Source organism: Eutrigla gurnardus (genome assembly GCF_963514095.1).
Source record: "Eutrigla gurnardus genome assembly, chromosome: 12".
Taxonomy (NCBI): domain Eukaryota; kingdom Metazoa; phylum Chordata; class Actinopteri; order Perciformes; family Triglidae; genus Eutrigla; species Eutrigla gurnardus.
The window spans coordinates 23,679,699-23,698,476 of NC_139926.1; the positions used below are offsets into that span (position 1 = coordinate 23,679,699).

The following is an 18,778-nucleotide window of genomic DNA, read 5'->3' on the forward strand; positions in this document are numbered from 1 at the left end:
GAGGAAGTGCTGCATAGTTGGTAAACATGGCCGCAACGCCAACAAGTGGTTTTTGTCGAGCTGCTGGTGAGAAGTTCTACGTGGGTTTCATGCTTTACTCGGACTCAGACAAATCATATTCTCAGAAATGAAAGCTAGAAAATCCGCATATTTGCTGTTCTGTATTTCATTTGTTATGAATCATAAATTCTATCTCTCTATTTGCTGTGAGGAATGTCACTTTTGAATAGACGTACTGACATAAAAACCTAAAATTGCCACTATTCAACTATTGAAACATAATTATTTAAACCTAAGCCTTTTCTGCATAATTCTTTTTGAAGGATTATATGAATTTTGACACTTTGACTAATATTTTAGAGTAAAATAATGAGATATCAGCTGATATGTACTCAGCCAATCGCCAACATATTCGTCCAATCGCTGAACTCCACTGTGGATTGTCTGTGTAGAGGTTTGGAAGTGTTGGTAGCCCCCATTAGCAAGGCAGCGGGACATATTTTACAGCCTGGCACCTACGGGTGTTGTTAGGATCTTCAAGGTCACCCAGAACCAACTCCTACTAGAATCCGGTAGCAGAGTGACTTCTTGTCATTGAGTTTTTCATTTATATTCATGTATTTCAAACTTAACTCTCTGAGGAATCTGCCATCTTGAGAGAAAGCATCCAATTTTCCACCAACTAGTGAACTTTCCTGAACAAAAAAATAAGTAAATTTAGCTTTTCAATCTCATGATGGACGTCTCGTTTTGGGCCGAGTCTCCTCGTACGTTTGGCAGCAGGTTATCTTGTGGTTTAGAGTGACGGTGACTGGTTGGCGTGGCTGGCACGCGCTCAGACTGGCTCGGAGTTTGGTCGAAGCAGAAGGGCAATTTTGGTGGAGCCTCAGCAGACAGGATGGCATAGTTGGCAGAGTGGCGGAGCTCTCAGGCTGATATGGAGGGCTCAGAATACATCAGACTGAGTTGTAGCGGACTAGACGGGTGGGCGTGGCTGGCACGCCGTCAGACGGAGGTATAAGTGGCCCTAAATGAGGCGACTCGGAGTCTTCGCGGTCAGCAGGAGGAAAGCTGTGTGCTTGACATTACACGTATTGAATGGCCACTCTCTTTGTATCTTTTCTCACATGGTGGAGGGATTCTCCCTCACCGTCGTACACCGGGTGTGCATCCACTGAAGCAGGCACTCCTGCTTCCTGCGAGCCTCCCAGCCAACTTGTCTCCTTGCCAGTCGTCGGTAACTTGGCACTGCGTCTCTTCCTTTTTCCATGTGGCGATCACGTATGTCTGTCCACACGGAAGTCTGTCCACACATGTAGGCTTTTTTACAACTGGGATATGACACATGAAAACAAAAAGAGCAAATCACTTTCCTGCCTAGGCTCGGAGGCATGTACTTTTTTTTTTCCCAGCGTATTTTTGCTGGCCATATGCACGTATATTCCTGCGGAGTCACTGGGGAGATGGAGTATGATAACTGTTGCTGAGGGGCATGCATATGGCACAGGTCACATAGGTCAACACATTAAAGTATCCATCAGTGTCCTAGGGAGGCTCAGAGTGCTATGCACACCTCCGCACGGCAATAACATCCTGCAGGACGTTGTTTTATTACTTAATAACATATTGATGCATGCATGATGCAGAGCAAATCTCATATTCCTTGTAACCGCAATAAAGCTTTATGATTTGATTTCCTGCTAAAAGTGCAAGCCTCTTTCAAGCGCCCTCCTATCCGTGTAGCCAGCCTGCATCGGTACAAGCGGAGCCAAAGGTCAGACGTGGAACGTAATGAAGCCCTCTGTCTCATCTCACTTGAACTTTATCAGTTGTTGCCGCCGTTACAGCAGATAGTAGTTGAACTGTTCGAGAGGGCAACTATTCAATCAAACCCTGAGACATCGGTGATGTGGGTTTAGACAGGATGGGGAAAGTGCCTCGTTGAGAGCGGACAAGAGTGCTTAGCAGGCAGATGTGTGGCTGTGAACATAGTGTGGACTCCAGAGTGGACCCTCTCCATTATGGCGGGGGCCTGGGGAGGCAGTAAATCAGCAGCGAGGCCGGAGAAACCAGACCAGTGATTACATTCTGCCACAGAAATAGGTGTCCAGATGTACTTCATTGATTAACCGATTGAAACCAACATGTTTTATCTTGGTGTAGAGGCGTAGACTCAACTCCTGGATGAATCGGCAGTTACATTTTCTATAGACGGATGACATGATGAGGTCTAAATCTCAGTTTCTAAACTAATTTCAGGTAATATTCTTTGAAGAGCAGGGGGGCTTTTTCTCACTAATATAATAACTGAAATTTGAGGCGACCAGATTGATGTGCACAATTACTGCAGTGGATTGTCAGATTAAGAGCTGATTTCTCATCCATCGAGTTTTCAATTATTTTTTCGTTTAATTGTTAAGTCTATTAAATGTCTTTAAAAATCGAATGGTGAAAAATAACTTTCTCAGTTTCTCCTTCAGTTTCAGCTATTATCGCCATTTGTTAAGAGTCTCATCCCAACATGCTGCCCCCCCTTACACCACCATTCACATGCTTAACCTGTGGGTGAATAGCATACGCATATTCAATTTTCAGTCATTTAGTCGAGCAAAAATCCCAAACATCCAATTTCAAAGGTGATGCAAGTTTTCATTGAATTAAATTGACTAAATATCTTTGGTTATTGGACAGTCCCTGGAGGTCTGCCTTCTTTTGTTGTTGCTGTGAACTCATTAAAAGATAGTAACCTCCTCGAGTGTCGCCAGGTTATGTTTACACTCTTCAAGTACTCGGTTCTCAACTAGGCTTTAGAGTCGTTCGCCGGGAGCCATTCAGCATTCATCCGACGCCTTTATGCAGCCGGAACGTCTCTGTTCGGCAGCTCGTCTGTGCCTACGCGCCGCTGAAAGCAAGTCCGTCACAAACTTCTGCCAGATTGTGAGACACGCAGGCTCTTCAGGTGTATTCATAATAGCAACACGAGATTTAAATGGACACCGTTCCCTGCCTGCGCAATACTCCCCCTCTCTCTCTCTCTCTCTCTCTCTCTCTTTCGGCATATTTGTTTTGTTGTGGTTGCCGTGGTGATTTTCCCTCATCACTGCGTGTTAAGGCAGAGAGCTCTTGACCTCTCTTCCTCCCCAGGCGTCAGAGGTCATAGACGGCTCCAGTCATGGGTAGACGAGCGATAAACCTTCCTGGTTTCCATGAGATACGTTTCCTGTACACATGAACAGATAAATATATGCATTTGTCTCTCTCACACACACACACACACACACACACACGCTCCCACACATACGTGCTTACGAAGGATTTTGGGAGGGAAAAAAAGAATTTGTTAAATACAAAAGAGGGAAGATGCAAAACAATCACTTACACTTTCAACTGTGTGTGTGTGTGTGTGTGTGTGTGTGTGTGTGTGTGTGTGTGTGTGTGTGTGTGTGTGTGTGTGTGTGTGTGTGTGTGTGTGTGTGTGTGTGTGTGTGTGTGTGTGTGTGTGTGTGTGTGTGTGTGTGTGTGTGTGTGTGTGTGATTGCTTGGCCTGTCTCTCGCATATCAAGCTCTGGTGTCGTCTTTCTGCCATCTGCCACTGCCACCCTACTGACACACACACACACACACACACACACACACATATTGAGCTTTCATGTAAAACTCATCTCAAAAACCTCCTCTCTCCTAGAGATAGTTTCAGTCTTAGGTCTCCCCTCGCCATCTGTGTGAGCGTCTATTTTAGTTAAAGACACAAAGGGAAGCGGGCAACAGGAAATTGAAGAAGAACATGCGATTGCATTTGTGTGTGAGATATGAATATTTAATTCTGCCCCTCCCTCCGTCATGTATTAATCATGGAGCAGTCTGCTTCGGCTGAAAATAGCGCCTAGCAACCCAGAAAAACAAAATTCATAGTGTTGTGGGTATGTCATGTGGTGCTGCTCGTTCATGTGTGACACAGCACATGGTCCCCGCTCACATTTTCCCTTCTACCACGCTAAGTTTTTCTTCCCCCCCACGTTCGTCTCCACTGGTTCAGGGACGACGGAGATGGAGATCTCATTCCTACTTTCATAGAAGCTGCTGATCGGTTTATTTTCACATTCCTAACTGAATTCTGAACCGAGTATAGGAAGGTTTGAAATACCTGACTGTAAGAAAGTCTCCTTCATGAAAGCGTCGATAATTGTAGGGATCGCTGACCCCAACTGACGATGATTACCTTTAACGTAGGCTGATGACATCACTTCCCTTCTGCAGGTGGGAGCCGAAATGCGGCAACAAGTTGTGAGTGAGTGCAGGGAGTCGTTTCAACAAAAGAGCTTGAAATCCAGACTGTAGGGCATGATAATGGTTCCCAAGAAAATGAGGACCGTCTCGCACAAAAGCCACAATTTCCACGTGATGGTATCCCGGGAAACGCTCTCAAATGTATGTAAGCTGGCTTCTTACAATTCAGACCAGCAGGCTAATAATAGTCTGCTTTGAGTATGAAGACATTGATAGGTTTCTCATTGTGTTGGCTGCACTCCCAACATGTCAGATTTGAAATAAAAAGCTCCTGACTTTTAGCTTTTAGGGTGTTCACATCCACTCTTGGAAAGGGGCTAGATATTGGCATTGATCTCCCCATTCGGTTTGAGTCCCGACGGCTCGGTTACATCGGACAAATACAGAGTCTCAGAATTTATTCTGGGAATTAAATTCCTTCCACATTCAACAAGCCAGCTACGCTGTTGTTGGATTGGGTCAAGTGCACTCTGAAGGCTGAATTGTAAACACATTTCCTGGTTATAAAACTGTGTGCCGAGAATTTATTTCCTTTTGGCAAAATGCGAAACGACCAAAACATGACACATTTATCATTTTTGCATTGCTGTGCATGCAGGCCTGAGGAAACAATGCTATCCCTTACAGCTACGCGTGGACTTTCACTACCAGATGCTCAAACTAAATGCAGCGCATCCATTCAAATTATCATTTTGAGCACAGACTCAAAGTCCCTCTTTCATAATTCATCTGCACTGTTTTGCCAGCAGTGCCGAACAAACAATATTTAGCACAGATGCACATGTTTACTAAGGATCATTCAAATAAATCCCTGAATCCATATTTAAAACCCTGCCGTTGGTGAACTTGTACCATAAATCGGGACAATGACGAGGCAACCGCATTCTTTAATGGCACTTATTGATCAGACCAACGATCATTTGTATGGAAACAGGTTTCTGAGACAACAGCACTTCATTGCTGATAAGCCAGATAAGCATCATTGGTGCGTCACTTTAAAAAATCCACAGTCATTTACTGTGTTTGTGCATATTAAAGTACTGTGAAGTGTTTCACGGTAGATAACTGTGTATTCCATTGACTATTACAGTAATCAAAGAGTTACTGTGGAAATCACTTTTATGAGGTTGCTTCTATATATCTATCACAACAATCAATGTACTGTGAGAAAGCCTGCAACTGCTGATCACTAGATATAAAGACTGTGATGTCTTGCCAGTTTCTTTCAGTGTTTGTACATTTTGTCCCTCAAAGTTCACATTTAAAATCTGCTCTGTACTGTCTCTGTATCTACCTCGTCGTCTATGCCTCCTGGGAGCTCGAGACAGAAGGGTATCATTTGAATCAGCCGGCAACCTCGGGTTCTGAGTAGTGAAGCCAATGCTATAGTGCCTTCACCTTGCATTCTCTCTGCTGGCCATCAGGGGGCGAAAAGTTTATGAGAAAATGACCCGACTTCTCTTTTGATTTATTATCTCAGTGAACATTGTAAACATAAGTTCTTAATCTCTAGTTTCAAGTCTTCTTCAATCCAGCATGATGTTCATTTAGCAACTTATTAGCGCCATGTAGAGTCAAAAAGGCCATAAAGCAGGTGATGCTTTAGTGGCGGGACTATCATGTGATTGACAGGTTGTTACCGTAGCTACCATGCTATCAATGCAGTTAGCTACTATGAATACTTCAACACTGAGCTGTAACGGAACTCTTCAACGCCGTAGTCCACAAACCAACGTTCGCCGTCACCATGGCGACGTCCACTTCCTACATACAGTCCCGTGGTTTGAATGTATTAAACTGCTGATTTTTATTCCATGAGCGCCTCATTTAAACCCTCCTCTCTCTCTCTCTCTCTCTGACAGGTGGCTTGACCAGCAACGAGCAGCCGGTGGAACTTCTTAAACCAGCCGCACTCAACCATTTCGGTAGGACGTCTGTGTGTGTGAATTCAACTCTGTTTGCTTCCCTGCTTCTCCCGTCCAGCTGAGTGATCGATGCAGTCATGTCTCCGGGTTTACTGTTGTGCCAATTGAGGATTTGGCCGTATCTCGGTCGCCTTAGCTGGCTAATGTATGGCTCAGGAACACACTCTGTCAGTGTCTGTTTACGGGGGAAGCGTATCATTTACTCCCGAGCTTGTAATCATTTCCACCAGCTGACGTCGCACGTTGTTTTTAGTACACGCCGATGTATTATTCAGCGGGCCGACTCCTTTTTTTTAGAATTCTCACGTGCATGCGCGAGAAGATTTGCACGTGAAGCGAGAACATTTTTGTTGGAACTTCACGCTCTCGTTGACAGGAACGTGGGCCGATCACGCCACATCAGCATGTCATCAACCCACAAGCGGTATGTTTGTCCCATGTGGCGGGAGGGAAACGCTGATGCAGCAGTGATGTCACTGGCATGGTTTGCCAAGACCTGGAGCTTTAGCCTGCTAATAGCATGTTTCGTCGCTTGCGGCGGTGACACATGAGGCGGCACAAACACACACACACACACACACACACACACACACATAACACATGCAAGCATGTGCTGGATGCGTAATGGGCTTTGGGATTCTAATTTGTTTAATTAAAATGGAGTCTTTTATTGCTACTTTAACTTTTTAGGGGTTGCATTTTTGAGGTTCAGCTTTTCAGAAATGCAGAAAACTCGATTGCTTAAATTGATGACTGTGTTTTTGCTGCCCACTTTTGCTTTAAAAGTCACTATACATGAAATCAGTCCAACTATGTGGACAAACTGCATTGGACATTTTCTCCACGTTGCACTATTTAAGTGCTGAGATACTGCATAGAGTGAAGCGTCTTGGTTGGAATCAGAAGGTCAGGTGTTGAGCTCACTTCCACGGTCAAACCATTGGACTGAATCAAATTAGACCTTTAAATATTCCGAGTTTGGTACATGCCCTAATAATAACAAAATGTTGAAATGCCTGCCAATAAAAGAACAGTATTTTATTGGAATAAGAACAGTACAATGCTCTACACATTCATGAGATGTGTTAGAATTAATTAACTGGGTGCCAAGAGCAACAGTAACACTTCCTGTTTGTGTGTGTGTGTGTGTGTGTTTGTGTGTGTTTGTGTGTCCTATGCTGTTAAATCCATTTCAACACTGAACCTAATGAGGTGGCAGCAGTCAGTGCTGGTAACCTTAAAGGAATACTTCACCCTTAAAATGACCATTTTGTCTATTAATTTCTCACCACATGATACCTTGAATTCTTGAATCCAAAAGCTGAATAAACCCTTCATTAATTCATGTGAATAGAGGCCAACAGCAAAACTTCAGCAACATTTTGGTTTGCAAAATCATTCAACTTGTTCGACACGTGTATTTTTGCTAAAATATTGCTATTTAAAATGCTTCCTAGTTAGTATACCAAGTATCAAACAGTAAGATTTTGGCGAAGATGCATGTGTTTGGGAAGTAGTGAGCATATGACGGGATAAATGAGACTTGGATGCTACTGCACGAGTTGCGTGAGACTCTGTAAACTGATTTTTATGATATCGTTTTTGCAGTTGAGAAAAATAAAGCTTTCTCCAGGAATTCAAGGTAACACTTGGTGGGTAATTAATAATAATAATCATCATTTTAAGGGTGTGTATGTGTGTTTTGTGTAGATAAGTTTGGTATTGAAAGACGAACCAGCGATTCAATCAGAGTGAATGACTCCTATGATGATGATGATGATGGTGGAGACAGCTTTGAGTGCATATTAAGCAGGATGAGTAAATTGGGCACAGGAGGAGGTACTGTAAGAGGAACAGAAGGCAGCACCTTCCACACGTACATGCGACTGTGCATTTGAGCATCAGTCTGTATCTGTGAATGACCATGTGACATCAGGAGAGTTAGAGCAACTCAAAGAGAAGACAAAAGGTGTATTGATGTGCGTGCGTGGTGTGTTTGCATGCCACGTCTGTCCGTCCATCCCAGCATAAAGCCTAAACTAGGCTCCTTTCTCCCCAAGCCAAAACAGCTTTCTCCCACTCTGCACAAATTAGCAGCAGCCCACGCTCCACTCACACATAACTGTCAGAGCACAGACACTGCAGGGAGTGAGGAGGAGGAGGAGGAGGAGGAGGGAGGGGAAGGTGAGAGAAGTGACGAGGAAGAAGAAGAAGGGGGGGACAAATTGGGAGAAGAGGATTGGAAAATCTAGGAGAGCAGAAGCGACGGATAATGTAGACCAGAAGTGGCTTTGCAGCTCACAGAAGGGCTTCGTCGAGGCTCCATTCATCGGTGCCTGGTGTGCAACGTTTGGTACTCAAGAAATAATGTGACAGTTGTCTTTTTATTGTTGTTTTTTAACCTTAATGTGAAGGTTTTTCTGTTTGCACAGTGCCAATATCAAGGCTGAGCAGAATGTGAGGCGGACGGGCTCTTTGGGTAAGAAGGACGAAGAGCTGTTCACACAGGAAGTGGCAGACCTGTTGGCTTCTGTTTTTACTGACTGCACAGCGTATCTTTATGCAGTGAAGGGGAGTGAGGGAAGGAGATGGAGACGGTGAAAGGGAAAGATGGCAATTTGAGCAGGAGAGGGGTTCTGGTAACCAGAAAAAGAGGGATGAGGAAAGGCACATTATGCAAATACCAGCAGACTCATTAGCATTTCAAAACTCTGGAAAGGAAGTCGCAAAAAAAAAAAAAAAAAAGTGGAGAGAAACATATTTTTGGACGACGCCAAATTCATTCTCACTCTCTGCATCTCAATTTCTCAAACTCTCTCTCGCTCACTCCAGCACACATCATCCACCCTCTCTTTTGCACTCAACTTCAGTCTCTCAGTTCCCAGCATGTGATTTCTATTTCTGTGCACACTTGGTTTTCTGATTTTACATTTTCAGAGTCTTAAGCCGGGGCTCTGCACTGAGTGGTCATTTTATTTTGCACACCTCTGTAGTACAGAGTAGGATTCCACTTTGCCTCCAGACCTGCTTGGATTTCATGTGGTCTTTAACAAGGTGCTGGAACCAGAGGTTCTGGTCCACGTTGACATGATGGCATCATGAATCATAGATTTATTGAGTGCACATTCTCCCGGTCCACCACATCCCCTAAAGCTGCTGTGGTGGATTGAGATCTGGTGACTGTGGCGGCGGCTGGAGGACACTGAGCTCATTGTTGCTGTTTGATGAGGACGTATGCTCTTTGTGACGTGTCCTCCTGGAAGTAGACATTAGAGGACGGGTAGACCGTCTCTTAAGTGTTTCGAACCAAATGAGATTGGCTATTTCCATGAAGTTATTCTTAATGTTTGTCATTGGTCCCACCTCGGAGGTGCCCAGATCCAGTAAAAAAAGTAGTAAAATGGGAAGTTTTCTAACAGGACTTTGAGCTTGGAAACACTACCGCTTTCATCCACAGGAACCTCCACATGCTACACCAAATTCCTTGTTAGAGTAGCTTTAATTTAAGCAGCAGGTGTGCAGGTGTACACATACTGACCCAGAGTCACAGCAACCTGCACCGTACGCTACATCTTCGCTGTTGATCTGCATGTTCAGTATTTTCCAAGAACTTGAAGTTCCTTCTGTCCGAGCTCGAAAGCTTCAAAGGTTGCCGCGCACGTAGTGACGCATCATGACTCATAGACCTTAATCTCTTTGTAAAGAAACTGTCTAACAGTCGACACCTTGGCCCGTGATTTAATCACTTCGACTTCCTCCTTGGCTTCTGAATCTCTCCCCGTTTTGAACGGAGGGGGGATGAACTCTGCATTTGGAGATGACAGATGGAATACATGACGAGAGCGGAGAGCAGTTGAAAGGGGGACGGGATTAGTGTCGAGAAGCCAGAAATGGGGGAGCGAGGTGTGTTCCAGAGGACACCCGGTCTGTAGGTCACCATGACCGCGCCGAGACACTTGTCTGCCGGCCAGACCCCCGCTGCCTCCCTCTCTACTCAGTGTGTGTGTGTGTGTGTGTGTGTGTGTGTGTGTGTGTGTGTGTGTGTGTGTGTGTGTGTGTGTGTGTGTGTGTGTGTGTGTGTGTGTGTGTGTGTGTGTGTGTGTGTGTGTGTGTGTGTGTGTGTGTGTGTGTGTGTGTGTGTGTGTGTGTGTGTGTGTGTCTGACCTTAATCCCGACGCTGTAAATCTGTGTGTTTGCTCTGCTAATGTAAAGGAACAAGCCCTTCCACCATGATTTGGGAGTTTGGCAGACACGCACATTTAATCTGTAACAACCTCATTTTCACCTGCTTCTCTATTTTTATCTCTCACAAATATTTTTGATTGCTGAGTTGATACTCAAAATCTCAGGGGAAAGAGAGATTTCCCCCCCTAGAAATATTATTCATCCATGGTGTACAAGCTATCTTATTCCAATGGTCAAATTAAAGATCACCTTATTATCTATAGTTAATGGACCTCTGCTCTTCTAGTCTTTTCTCATTCACACACACTCTGATGGCACAGATTTTGGGGGTTCAGCATCTTGCCAAACGACTCTTCTACTTGTGGATTGGAGGAGTCGCCTTCTGATTGGGGGGCAACAGATCAGATCTAGTCTTAACTCAAGTAGTGAATTATACTCCTTCGCCCCAACAATGACAGACTCAATCAGCTCCTGCTTGACTTGCCACTCTTCCTGATAGAAGACAACCTGTTTTGTATACACGTGCTCACCAGGGAGCCCACATGGCCCTCGGTCCCCGGTGCCAGTTCCCCCAGATGGGCTCCCCAAAGCCCCCACGACCACCCCCACACACACGCTCCCTGACCTGGCACGGATCCCTCCCGCCTGGTGCCAGTTTGGTGTAGGCAGGAGTCGGTGGGCAGCTGCTTCTCTTCTGCGCCACTATCAGCCTCGAACACTAAGGACCGTGTCGTAGTCGAGGCCCGGGGGATGCTTCCAAATGCTTTACCGTGAACTTCTGATGAACTGAAGTATAATCGCCCATCTTCTTGAATTATACCATGTCTCGTTTTAAATCGCCGCTCCTTCAGCAGTTTCAGGGTAATTCCCCTCTATTTGGAATAAAACACAGAAGCTGCAAATCACTGCACGTATAATCCGCCGAAACCGTGTTTAAGGCAGCGTGCAGCAGCCGATTTACAGCGTTTTTGGGAGAGCAGAGGTGAAGTCAATTTGATGCAGAGAGAAAGATTGCATTTATAAAGGGGGTGATACAAGAGCAGTGTCTAATCATATCTACAGACATAGCCCTGGGTTGTGGCCTTCATGTCAACCCGGTTAAAGAGACACACATTCACATGCACACTCCTCACAGGCGGGTCTAAGAAAGTATGGCAGAGTGCTCAGAGCCAGACTTGTTTTTGTCTTCCAGCAGAACAGGCAATGCCTTAACCTACTTTGTCTGCATCAGTGCCATTATCCTGACAGCTATAGCAGGTTGGACTGTGAGTGTGTGTATGTGAGTGAGTGTGTGTGTGAGTGTGTGTGTGAGTGTGTGTGTGTGTGTGTGTGTGTGTGTGTGTGTGTGTGTGTGTGTGTGTGTGTGTGTGTGTGTGTGTGTGTGTGTGTGTGTGTGTGTGTGTGTGTGTGTGTGTGTGTGTGTGTGTGTGTGTGTGTGAGAGAGAGAGTGTGTTTGTGTGGATGTTGTAGAGGGGAAAAAAAGATTTTACCATGTTACGATATCATGAATTTTGCATACGGCCTGGTGTGTTTTGCTTTGCTGACTGGCTGGCTCAGCTTTCCAAGACCCAGACGTCTGGCGAGTGAGTTGTTTTGAAGAAGACACTGGAAAAAGGATCGGCAGTGTTTTGTTTACAAATGGTACAGAGGGACTGGTGATGAATAGACTCAAGTAAGGAATGTATATAATGTTGGTTTTAGTCTAAATTTGTCTTTTCTTCATCCAAATACCAAAGCTTTAGCCAAGGAATCAACAGCTGCAGAAACTTGTGGAGAGCAAATCCCCAAATAATGATGATTAAAGATAACACCAGTTATCTTCCTTTGTGCCTGCGTTTATTCACTTGTCCTCAGGAAACGTATGAAGCTCAACTCTTGTTAGTGCACAAACTACTTGCACACTTCTGTAGATACCTATTTCAGTTGAAATGTCTGAAAAGTCCAAACACCCATCCTTCATGGCAGGATGAAGTATTACTGTTTGTGCTAAAATTGAACCAGTTGCTGGAATTAACAAGCGTATATACAAGTTGTGCAATTTATGAATTTACATCGTATCCGTTTATGTGCAGATGTAAAGATAGAACAGATGGATTTCTTCACTTGTCTCCGGCCGTGCTTCGCCATTTCACTTCCTCTTAAACCGCCTTGTTAATGCAGAGGTCTGTTTTGTAAAGGCTTTTAAAGGCCCTCGGACCATATGAGTCCGAAGGAGTCTTCTGGAAGCTATCTATTATGGATGACCACTCCAGGGTTCAAACCTTTGTTTTTGCGCTCGCAAAGGGGTTTACTAGCTTCTGGCCAACAACACCACCATGACCAGGGGTTGGCCCTTCCCTGTCCGGGAAGGAGAGTTCATTACAGCCGATCCCGCAGCCTAATGGCTACAGCATGGCCGTCGGCGATGGACCGCATTTTACTTTACAATAGTCCTTGGTTTGCTGTCTGCAATTATTCCAACTCGTTTTTTTTAAGTGGGGTGAACTTGCAAAACGTCTTTGAGGAGAGACTCCTGTATTTGCATAACTGGAAAAATGGGTTCAGGAATAGAGTGCTGTGGAACTGCTGATGATCAGAATGAACAAGCCTCCACAGGTAGATGTGTCATCAAACGCAGACCGTTGGTTCATGAAGGAAACTGTAGCTGGATTTTCTCCCTGTGTGAATCCTCCATTGCTTTTCCGTTACCGCTCACATCAAGCCTCCATTAATATCTGTGACTTAACCGTCTTTACCTGCACGTCATAAATACTCCCAGGAAATGTTGATCGGGCCACATTTCATTTGATATCATCTGCACCACTTTGTGGGTCCGGCTTTAGTGCACAGGGGGCTTTCCTGTGACCCATGTGATGTAAAGTGCACAGGGTGCAGTGTGGGAAGCCGACATCTCTCATAAGTTCAGTTCAGCATGGCCGACAGCTAATGGCTCTCTGTCTGCTGCAAGCTCGGCACAGACTGGGAAGGCATTATCATTGAGACGGAACGAGAGGGCGTAAAATATGAATGAACGGAGCTCCCCGCTGCAGCCACGTCTCCTGTTCTTACCGTGTCTGGTTTATAAGGAGCTGCTTTGATGCCTTTATGTTTTGAGGTCTTTCCTCGGAGCCGTTAGGAGCTGGTTCCTGTTATGAGGGTTTATGTGGTCACCTCAACTAGATCAGATGGGCAGCATGAGGTGAACTCGAGCTGAGGATTGTGAACTCTTTTGTTTGTACCGTGTGTTGGTTTCTACAGCAGAAATCACCTTTAGGGATATGATTTTATTCTAAATCAGAAATAAATCAGATTGAGTTTTAGATTCCGATCCTCAAAGCAAAAGATAGACATATTGATACCTTTTTTAAAGACATGAAACCAATGAACTGTTTATCGTAACAAAAATGACTCCGTCAGTGCTGAAGGGGAAAAAAAAGAAAAGAAATTGCAATCTAATCAAATCTTGACGTCAAAGTCAAATTTTGCACAAGCCAGATATGGAAGGTTTACAAACCTGCAGTTTGTTTGCTCTGGCCTGAATCAATGGATGGTAAACTTGTCCTCTTTAATCTGCTTCATTTTCACATAGACAAAAATACAAATGAACAAAAATAGATATTTTCTGGGGTCTGGGTGAGGACGTAAACACAGGAAAAAGGTCCTGAAGAAGGTCTTATCTGCACAGATAACACGAAGGCAGCATGCTTTGTAACCGGTCCAGGTCAGGCTTCGGTTCTTTCTCTGGTCCGGGAGCCATTTAGCTCAAACTTAAGAGTACACGTTTATAGTCACAAACCACGAACAAACGAGACCACTTCCTCTAAAGGGTCTCAGTGGCTACGATACGACTCCTGTGTTCAGATCAGCTGAAATGAATCCAGCAAACTAAATATCTGATTCAACCAGACTAAACAACCTTGTATCGTAACCATGTTTGTTTGTGTTGGCAGGTTCTTGTGCCACGACATGAGAAGAAAAGCCTATTTATGGTGTCGTTTGATTCTGGTTATAAATAGATGTTGGTTAAAATCTTCTATCTACATAAACATGTCACGATAAAGAGACAAATGTTTCACTTAATCACCTCTACAGGCTGCTGATTGTTTCACTGTAAAATAGATGATCATATCTGACAACTCTCCATATATATATTTATATACTATAACTATACTTATATACGTATAATAACTCCAGTTCTGGTGCTTCCGTTATCTTCAGAAGTCCCATAAGTAGTTAAATAATAGTTTGTGTCATACGATCTAACGGATTGGATCCATACTAGAAAGAATATGGCATCATTACAAACCGGCCATGAGAGGACCAGGACTTTAATCAGAGAGGCAACAAAGAGACTAAACATAACCCTGAAGGAGTCCATTAGACCACTACGAGCCACACGCTCCACAATGCTGGCCTTTATGGAGTCTCCAAAATGCCCCTGGTGAGCTACAAACACATAACATATTCTTCTTTTTAGGGGTTTGTTTGGTATAAAGATGTTCATGCTTGTAAGTTTTAATGAGGCCATCTTAAATGTGTTCCTCTTTTTAGTGATGTATTTTTAAGCTGCCTGATTTCCCAATAATGGGGCTGCTCCCATTCTACGTAATAGTTTTTTTGTTGTTGTTCCATTGTTGACATATTTCATGGAACCGAGAGCGGCGTAACAGGAGGCCAACGACCGCTGGAAACACTCAGCGATAACACAGCTGATATCTCGGGACCCTCCACTCGCGCTGATCTGTTAAGCCTTAAATATTTTCTAATAACCTCAAGTCTGTTGCCACGCGTTGGCTAAGTAAGAGAGAATATGCGAGGGGGAGAGAGAGAGTGCAAGTTTTTGGCACGCGATAACAGTTTCTTTACACTTCAGCAGTGTTTTATAGCAGGATTACATGAAGACATAAGACAAACTGAAGGCCAGGCTCTCCAAGTCGATTGCAATTAGAAATTAGCCGTCTTAAAATCAGTTTTTTATTTGACAAAGACGGGTATTGGAAAAAAGATAATTTTAGTAAGTATAATGATTGTTTGGATACACATTTCAGATTTGGTATCTTTATTTTGAGACTAAGATAATAATGAACGGGACGGGAGACGGATACAGAAAGAGAGAGTGAGATAAGGGGGGGTTGCAGAGAGAGAGAGAGAGTGTGTGTATTATAAATAACCTAAATCAATAATAAACGACACAGTATCTCACATATTTGGAGTCGGGTGGGGAGTTCTCAGGGGAGTTGGATGAAAAAAGCAACCCCCTCCTCCTCCTCCTGTCACTGCACTGAGGAGGGGGAAGACAAGAGCATAAGAGGATACAAAAATAAGAGTTGCTATTTTTTCCCCCTCTCTCTCGCCTCAGCATGAATGTGTGTGTGTGTGTGTGTGTGTGTGCACACACGTGTGTACATTATGAAGCGGCCCCTGTCCATTACTTATTCATCAGGCCTGTCTGCCTGCCTGCCACACTGTGTATTTCAGCATGCCTTGCAATCATTATGCCACATGCATTATTTAACGCACGCGCGCGCTGACTCTGATGCAGATAGCTACACGGGTTATTTATCTCGGATATGCTCACTTATCGCCTTGTCTGCTCCCCTCACAGGCTGCAGCAAATAACTGTAGCGAGCCATCTTTCCACGTCCACGTTCCCTATCTTCACATCTCACTTTCATTCATACGTGTTTGCATATAACGCACGCATGCTCTACTCATTAAGGCCCTTATATGCTGCCAAACCCCGGCACGTGGTTGTGTGTATGTGTAATTTAGTGTCTGTAAACGTGGAGGGGCTTTGTTGTCATGTGCTGGTTGTTGTGTTTTCTATTTTTAAATAAAGTCGATCATTTTACTTTTATTTGCTGTATTAAAAGCAGCTCCTGATTGGTGGTTCTGGTCTGAACTGATATCACAGCTGGATTTTTCTTATGCAACATCCCTACATGATATAGGCATAATGATTTGGATGCTGGTCCCAGTGAGACAACAGCAGTGAAAAGCATCTGCTTTTGAACCACAACATGGAAACGCATTCGTTGCAGATTACAATGCATTTTGTGTGTTTTTTTTATATTTTATTTTATTGTAACTTCACACCCTTGATGCAATTTTGTGTAGCGATCACATGCATGCATTGTGCCGCCCACTGCACTGGCTTGCATAATATGTAGTTCATCTAAGCGGGCTCCTGTTCTTATACACTGGCTTTTCAACAAGTTTGTGGATTTGTTTCCTTCTCTTTTGTGCGGCCAAAATAGATCTTTTCAAAAGGCTGCCCACATGTGTCCCACTGCTGGGTTTTGTTTGCCAAGCTGCCGGCTCACCGCCGCTGATCTTTGTCCGTGTTACCCTCCTCCTAACCTAATGTCCATACATTGATTTTTTTTAACTGCAAACTTTCACGTGGTGCTCGTTCTCAGCCCGGCCACTGCCCCTCCCCCTTCGCCGACTGTCACTCCTAAAAATGAAATTCGTTGAACGCTATTATGGTCTGAGCCTCGGCAGCGTTTGCTTGTTATCAGTGTCACGGCTGCACGGAGCTTAGCTAAGCCTTTTGACGTCAACACCGTACAACGGGCTGATAACGGCAGAGCGTTATCTCAGCCAGGTGTGTGGGTGTGTTGTCTGATCAAACAAAACTTCCTGGATTCGACGGCGAACTTCAAAAATAGCTCCTGCAAACACACACGTATATTACACACACGCATATTAGAAGAGATATGTGGGGGGAAAAAATCAGTGCGTTCGCAGGAAGATTTAAAGTGTCGGGTAATTGATGGGTTTGCATGTGGTCTCACATTGTTGGGCTTGAACTCCGGCAGGAATAGGTGTTTTATTTTACCTGACAGGGTCAACTTACACCTTAGTCATCATCTTCAGTCAAGGCGAGAAGAGATGCCTGATGTTTGCACCTGAATGCAGTTGGTCCAGTTGGGTTTTGTTGTATTTTGCATACTTTTAGGATATAGATCAGCGTTCATCCACCCATGTCCACTTGTAGTTGTGACGTCTGATGCTGCTGTGAGGACACACCCCATGCTTTTTGACTTACGTACGATTGCTCCTTGTTCACACGTAGACTGCATTACATCAAATCAGACGACGGGACTATATTAACGCTCAACTCGCCTGTTGGAGTGATTTCATGCGATCGACCCCTTTGACCTTTTGACCGTAGCGTGCTGTGTGCAGGTTCTACTTTTGGCCACATTTTTTCAGCATGAACCCAAATGCACCATCCACATTCAAATGAATGGGAGGATGTTTTGGTGTGAATGCAGCCGTACGGTTCAGTGTTGAGTCATTTACATATCCACATGCGATCGGCTGGGTGTATTCTGACAATAGCTCGATAAAGTTTTATAGTGGAGAATTAAGAAGCTATTGATTGCTGGGATCAGTTTTTCCTTCATTTTGTTTAGAGCCTCTAGCGTAATGGAAAAGTCTTGTAGAAAAACAACTTTCAAGCGCTATTGGTTGTCACTCCTGCGTGTGAGAGGACATTTGGGTAAAATGAAGGTTTTTCTCTAACCGCCCCGCGTTTCGCCCCTTTGAGTCGTCGGATTCCTCGCTGCCAAAACCGTCAAGTTCAATTCCCGAACGGCATTCCCTCACTCCTCCGGTCTTTGAGCCCTGAACGATTGAACCGGGGATTATAAAGTAGCCACTTTGTCAAATGAGGACTGGCCCAAATGTGTGTAATTCTCATACAATTAAACACTCGCCGGGTAAACAAACTATGCATACTTGCAGTCAGTCCCATCCTGCCCGCTTCCATTCACCGCCATTGGCCGAGGATCAAGCCGGCCCATTGATATAACAGTCAGACATATGTCAGGTGTCGCCTCTAGAGGGGCACTTGTCATTAGTGGACTCTGATGCCACTCGATAGGCGAGTCCTTCAACTGCCCTAATTGCTCCTCATTATCATTCATTCCAGACCCCATCACTCATCTGCAACACATCCGTGAAGAAATCTGTATCTCCCCTCTGATTTAGTGTCTCTCTCTTTGTTTGGTAACTTTTAAAAAAAAATGTAAGCCTCCTTCATATCATTCAAATCATAATATATATCTTTAAAAATGCAAAGAAGACGTGACGGAGCATCCAAGCAAAGAGTGATAACATACGATACTCACGACGTTCTGAGGTTTGATATCGAGCTGTGTGTGTGTGTGTGTGTGTGTGTGTGTGTGTGTGTGTGTGTGTGTGTGTGTGTGTGTGTGTGTGTGTGTGTGTGTGTGTGTGTGTGTGTGTGTGTGTGTGTGTGTGTGTGTGTGTGTGTGTGTGTGTGTGGCTGTGTCTTCAGTGGTTGTAAAGTGTTCCAGTTGCAGTCGAGCAGCAGCCATTATCATCAAGTCAACTTCACAACAACTGTCTGTTCTGTTGGGCTGCTGGTGTGT

At 44.4% G+C, this 18,778-nt stretch overlaps 1 protein-coding gene across 4 annotated transcripts in view; it reads left to right on the forward strand.

The window, feature by feature from the left end:
- Positions 1 to 18,778, forward strand: part of hdac4 (histone deacetylase 4) — a 109,740-nt gene that overhangs the window by 35,671 nt on the left and 55,291 nt on the right. For all 4 annotated transcript variants that reach the window (XM_084022827.1, XM_084022828.1, XM_084022829.1 and 1 more), the window contains one exon: positions 6,150 to 6,212. In XM_084022827.1, coding sequence (XP_083878953.1) covers positions 6,150 to 6,212 — 63 coding nt within the window. The remainder of the gene's footprint in view (positions 1 to 6,149; positions 6,213 to 18,778) is intronic.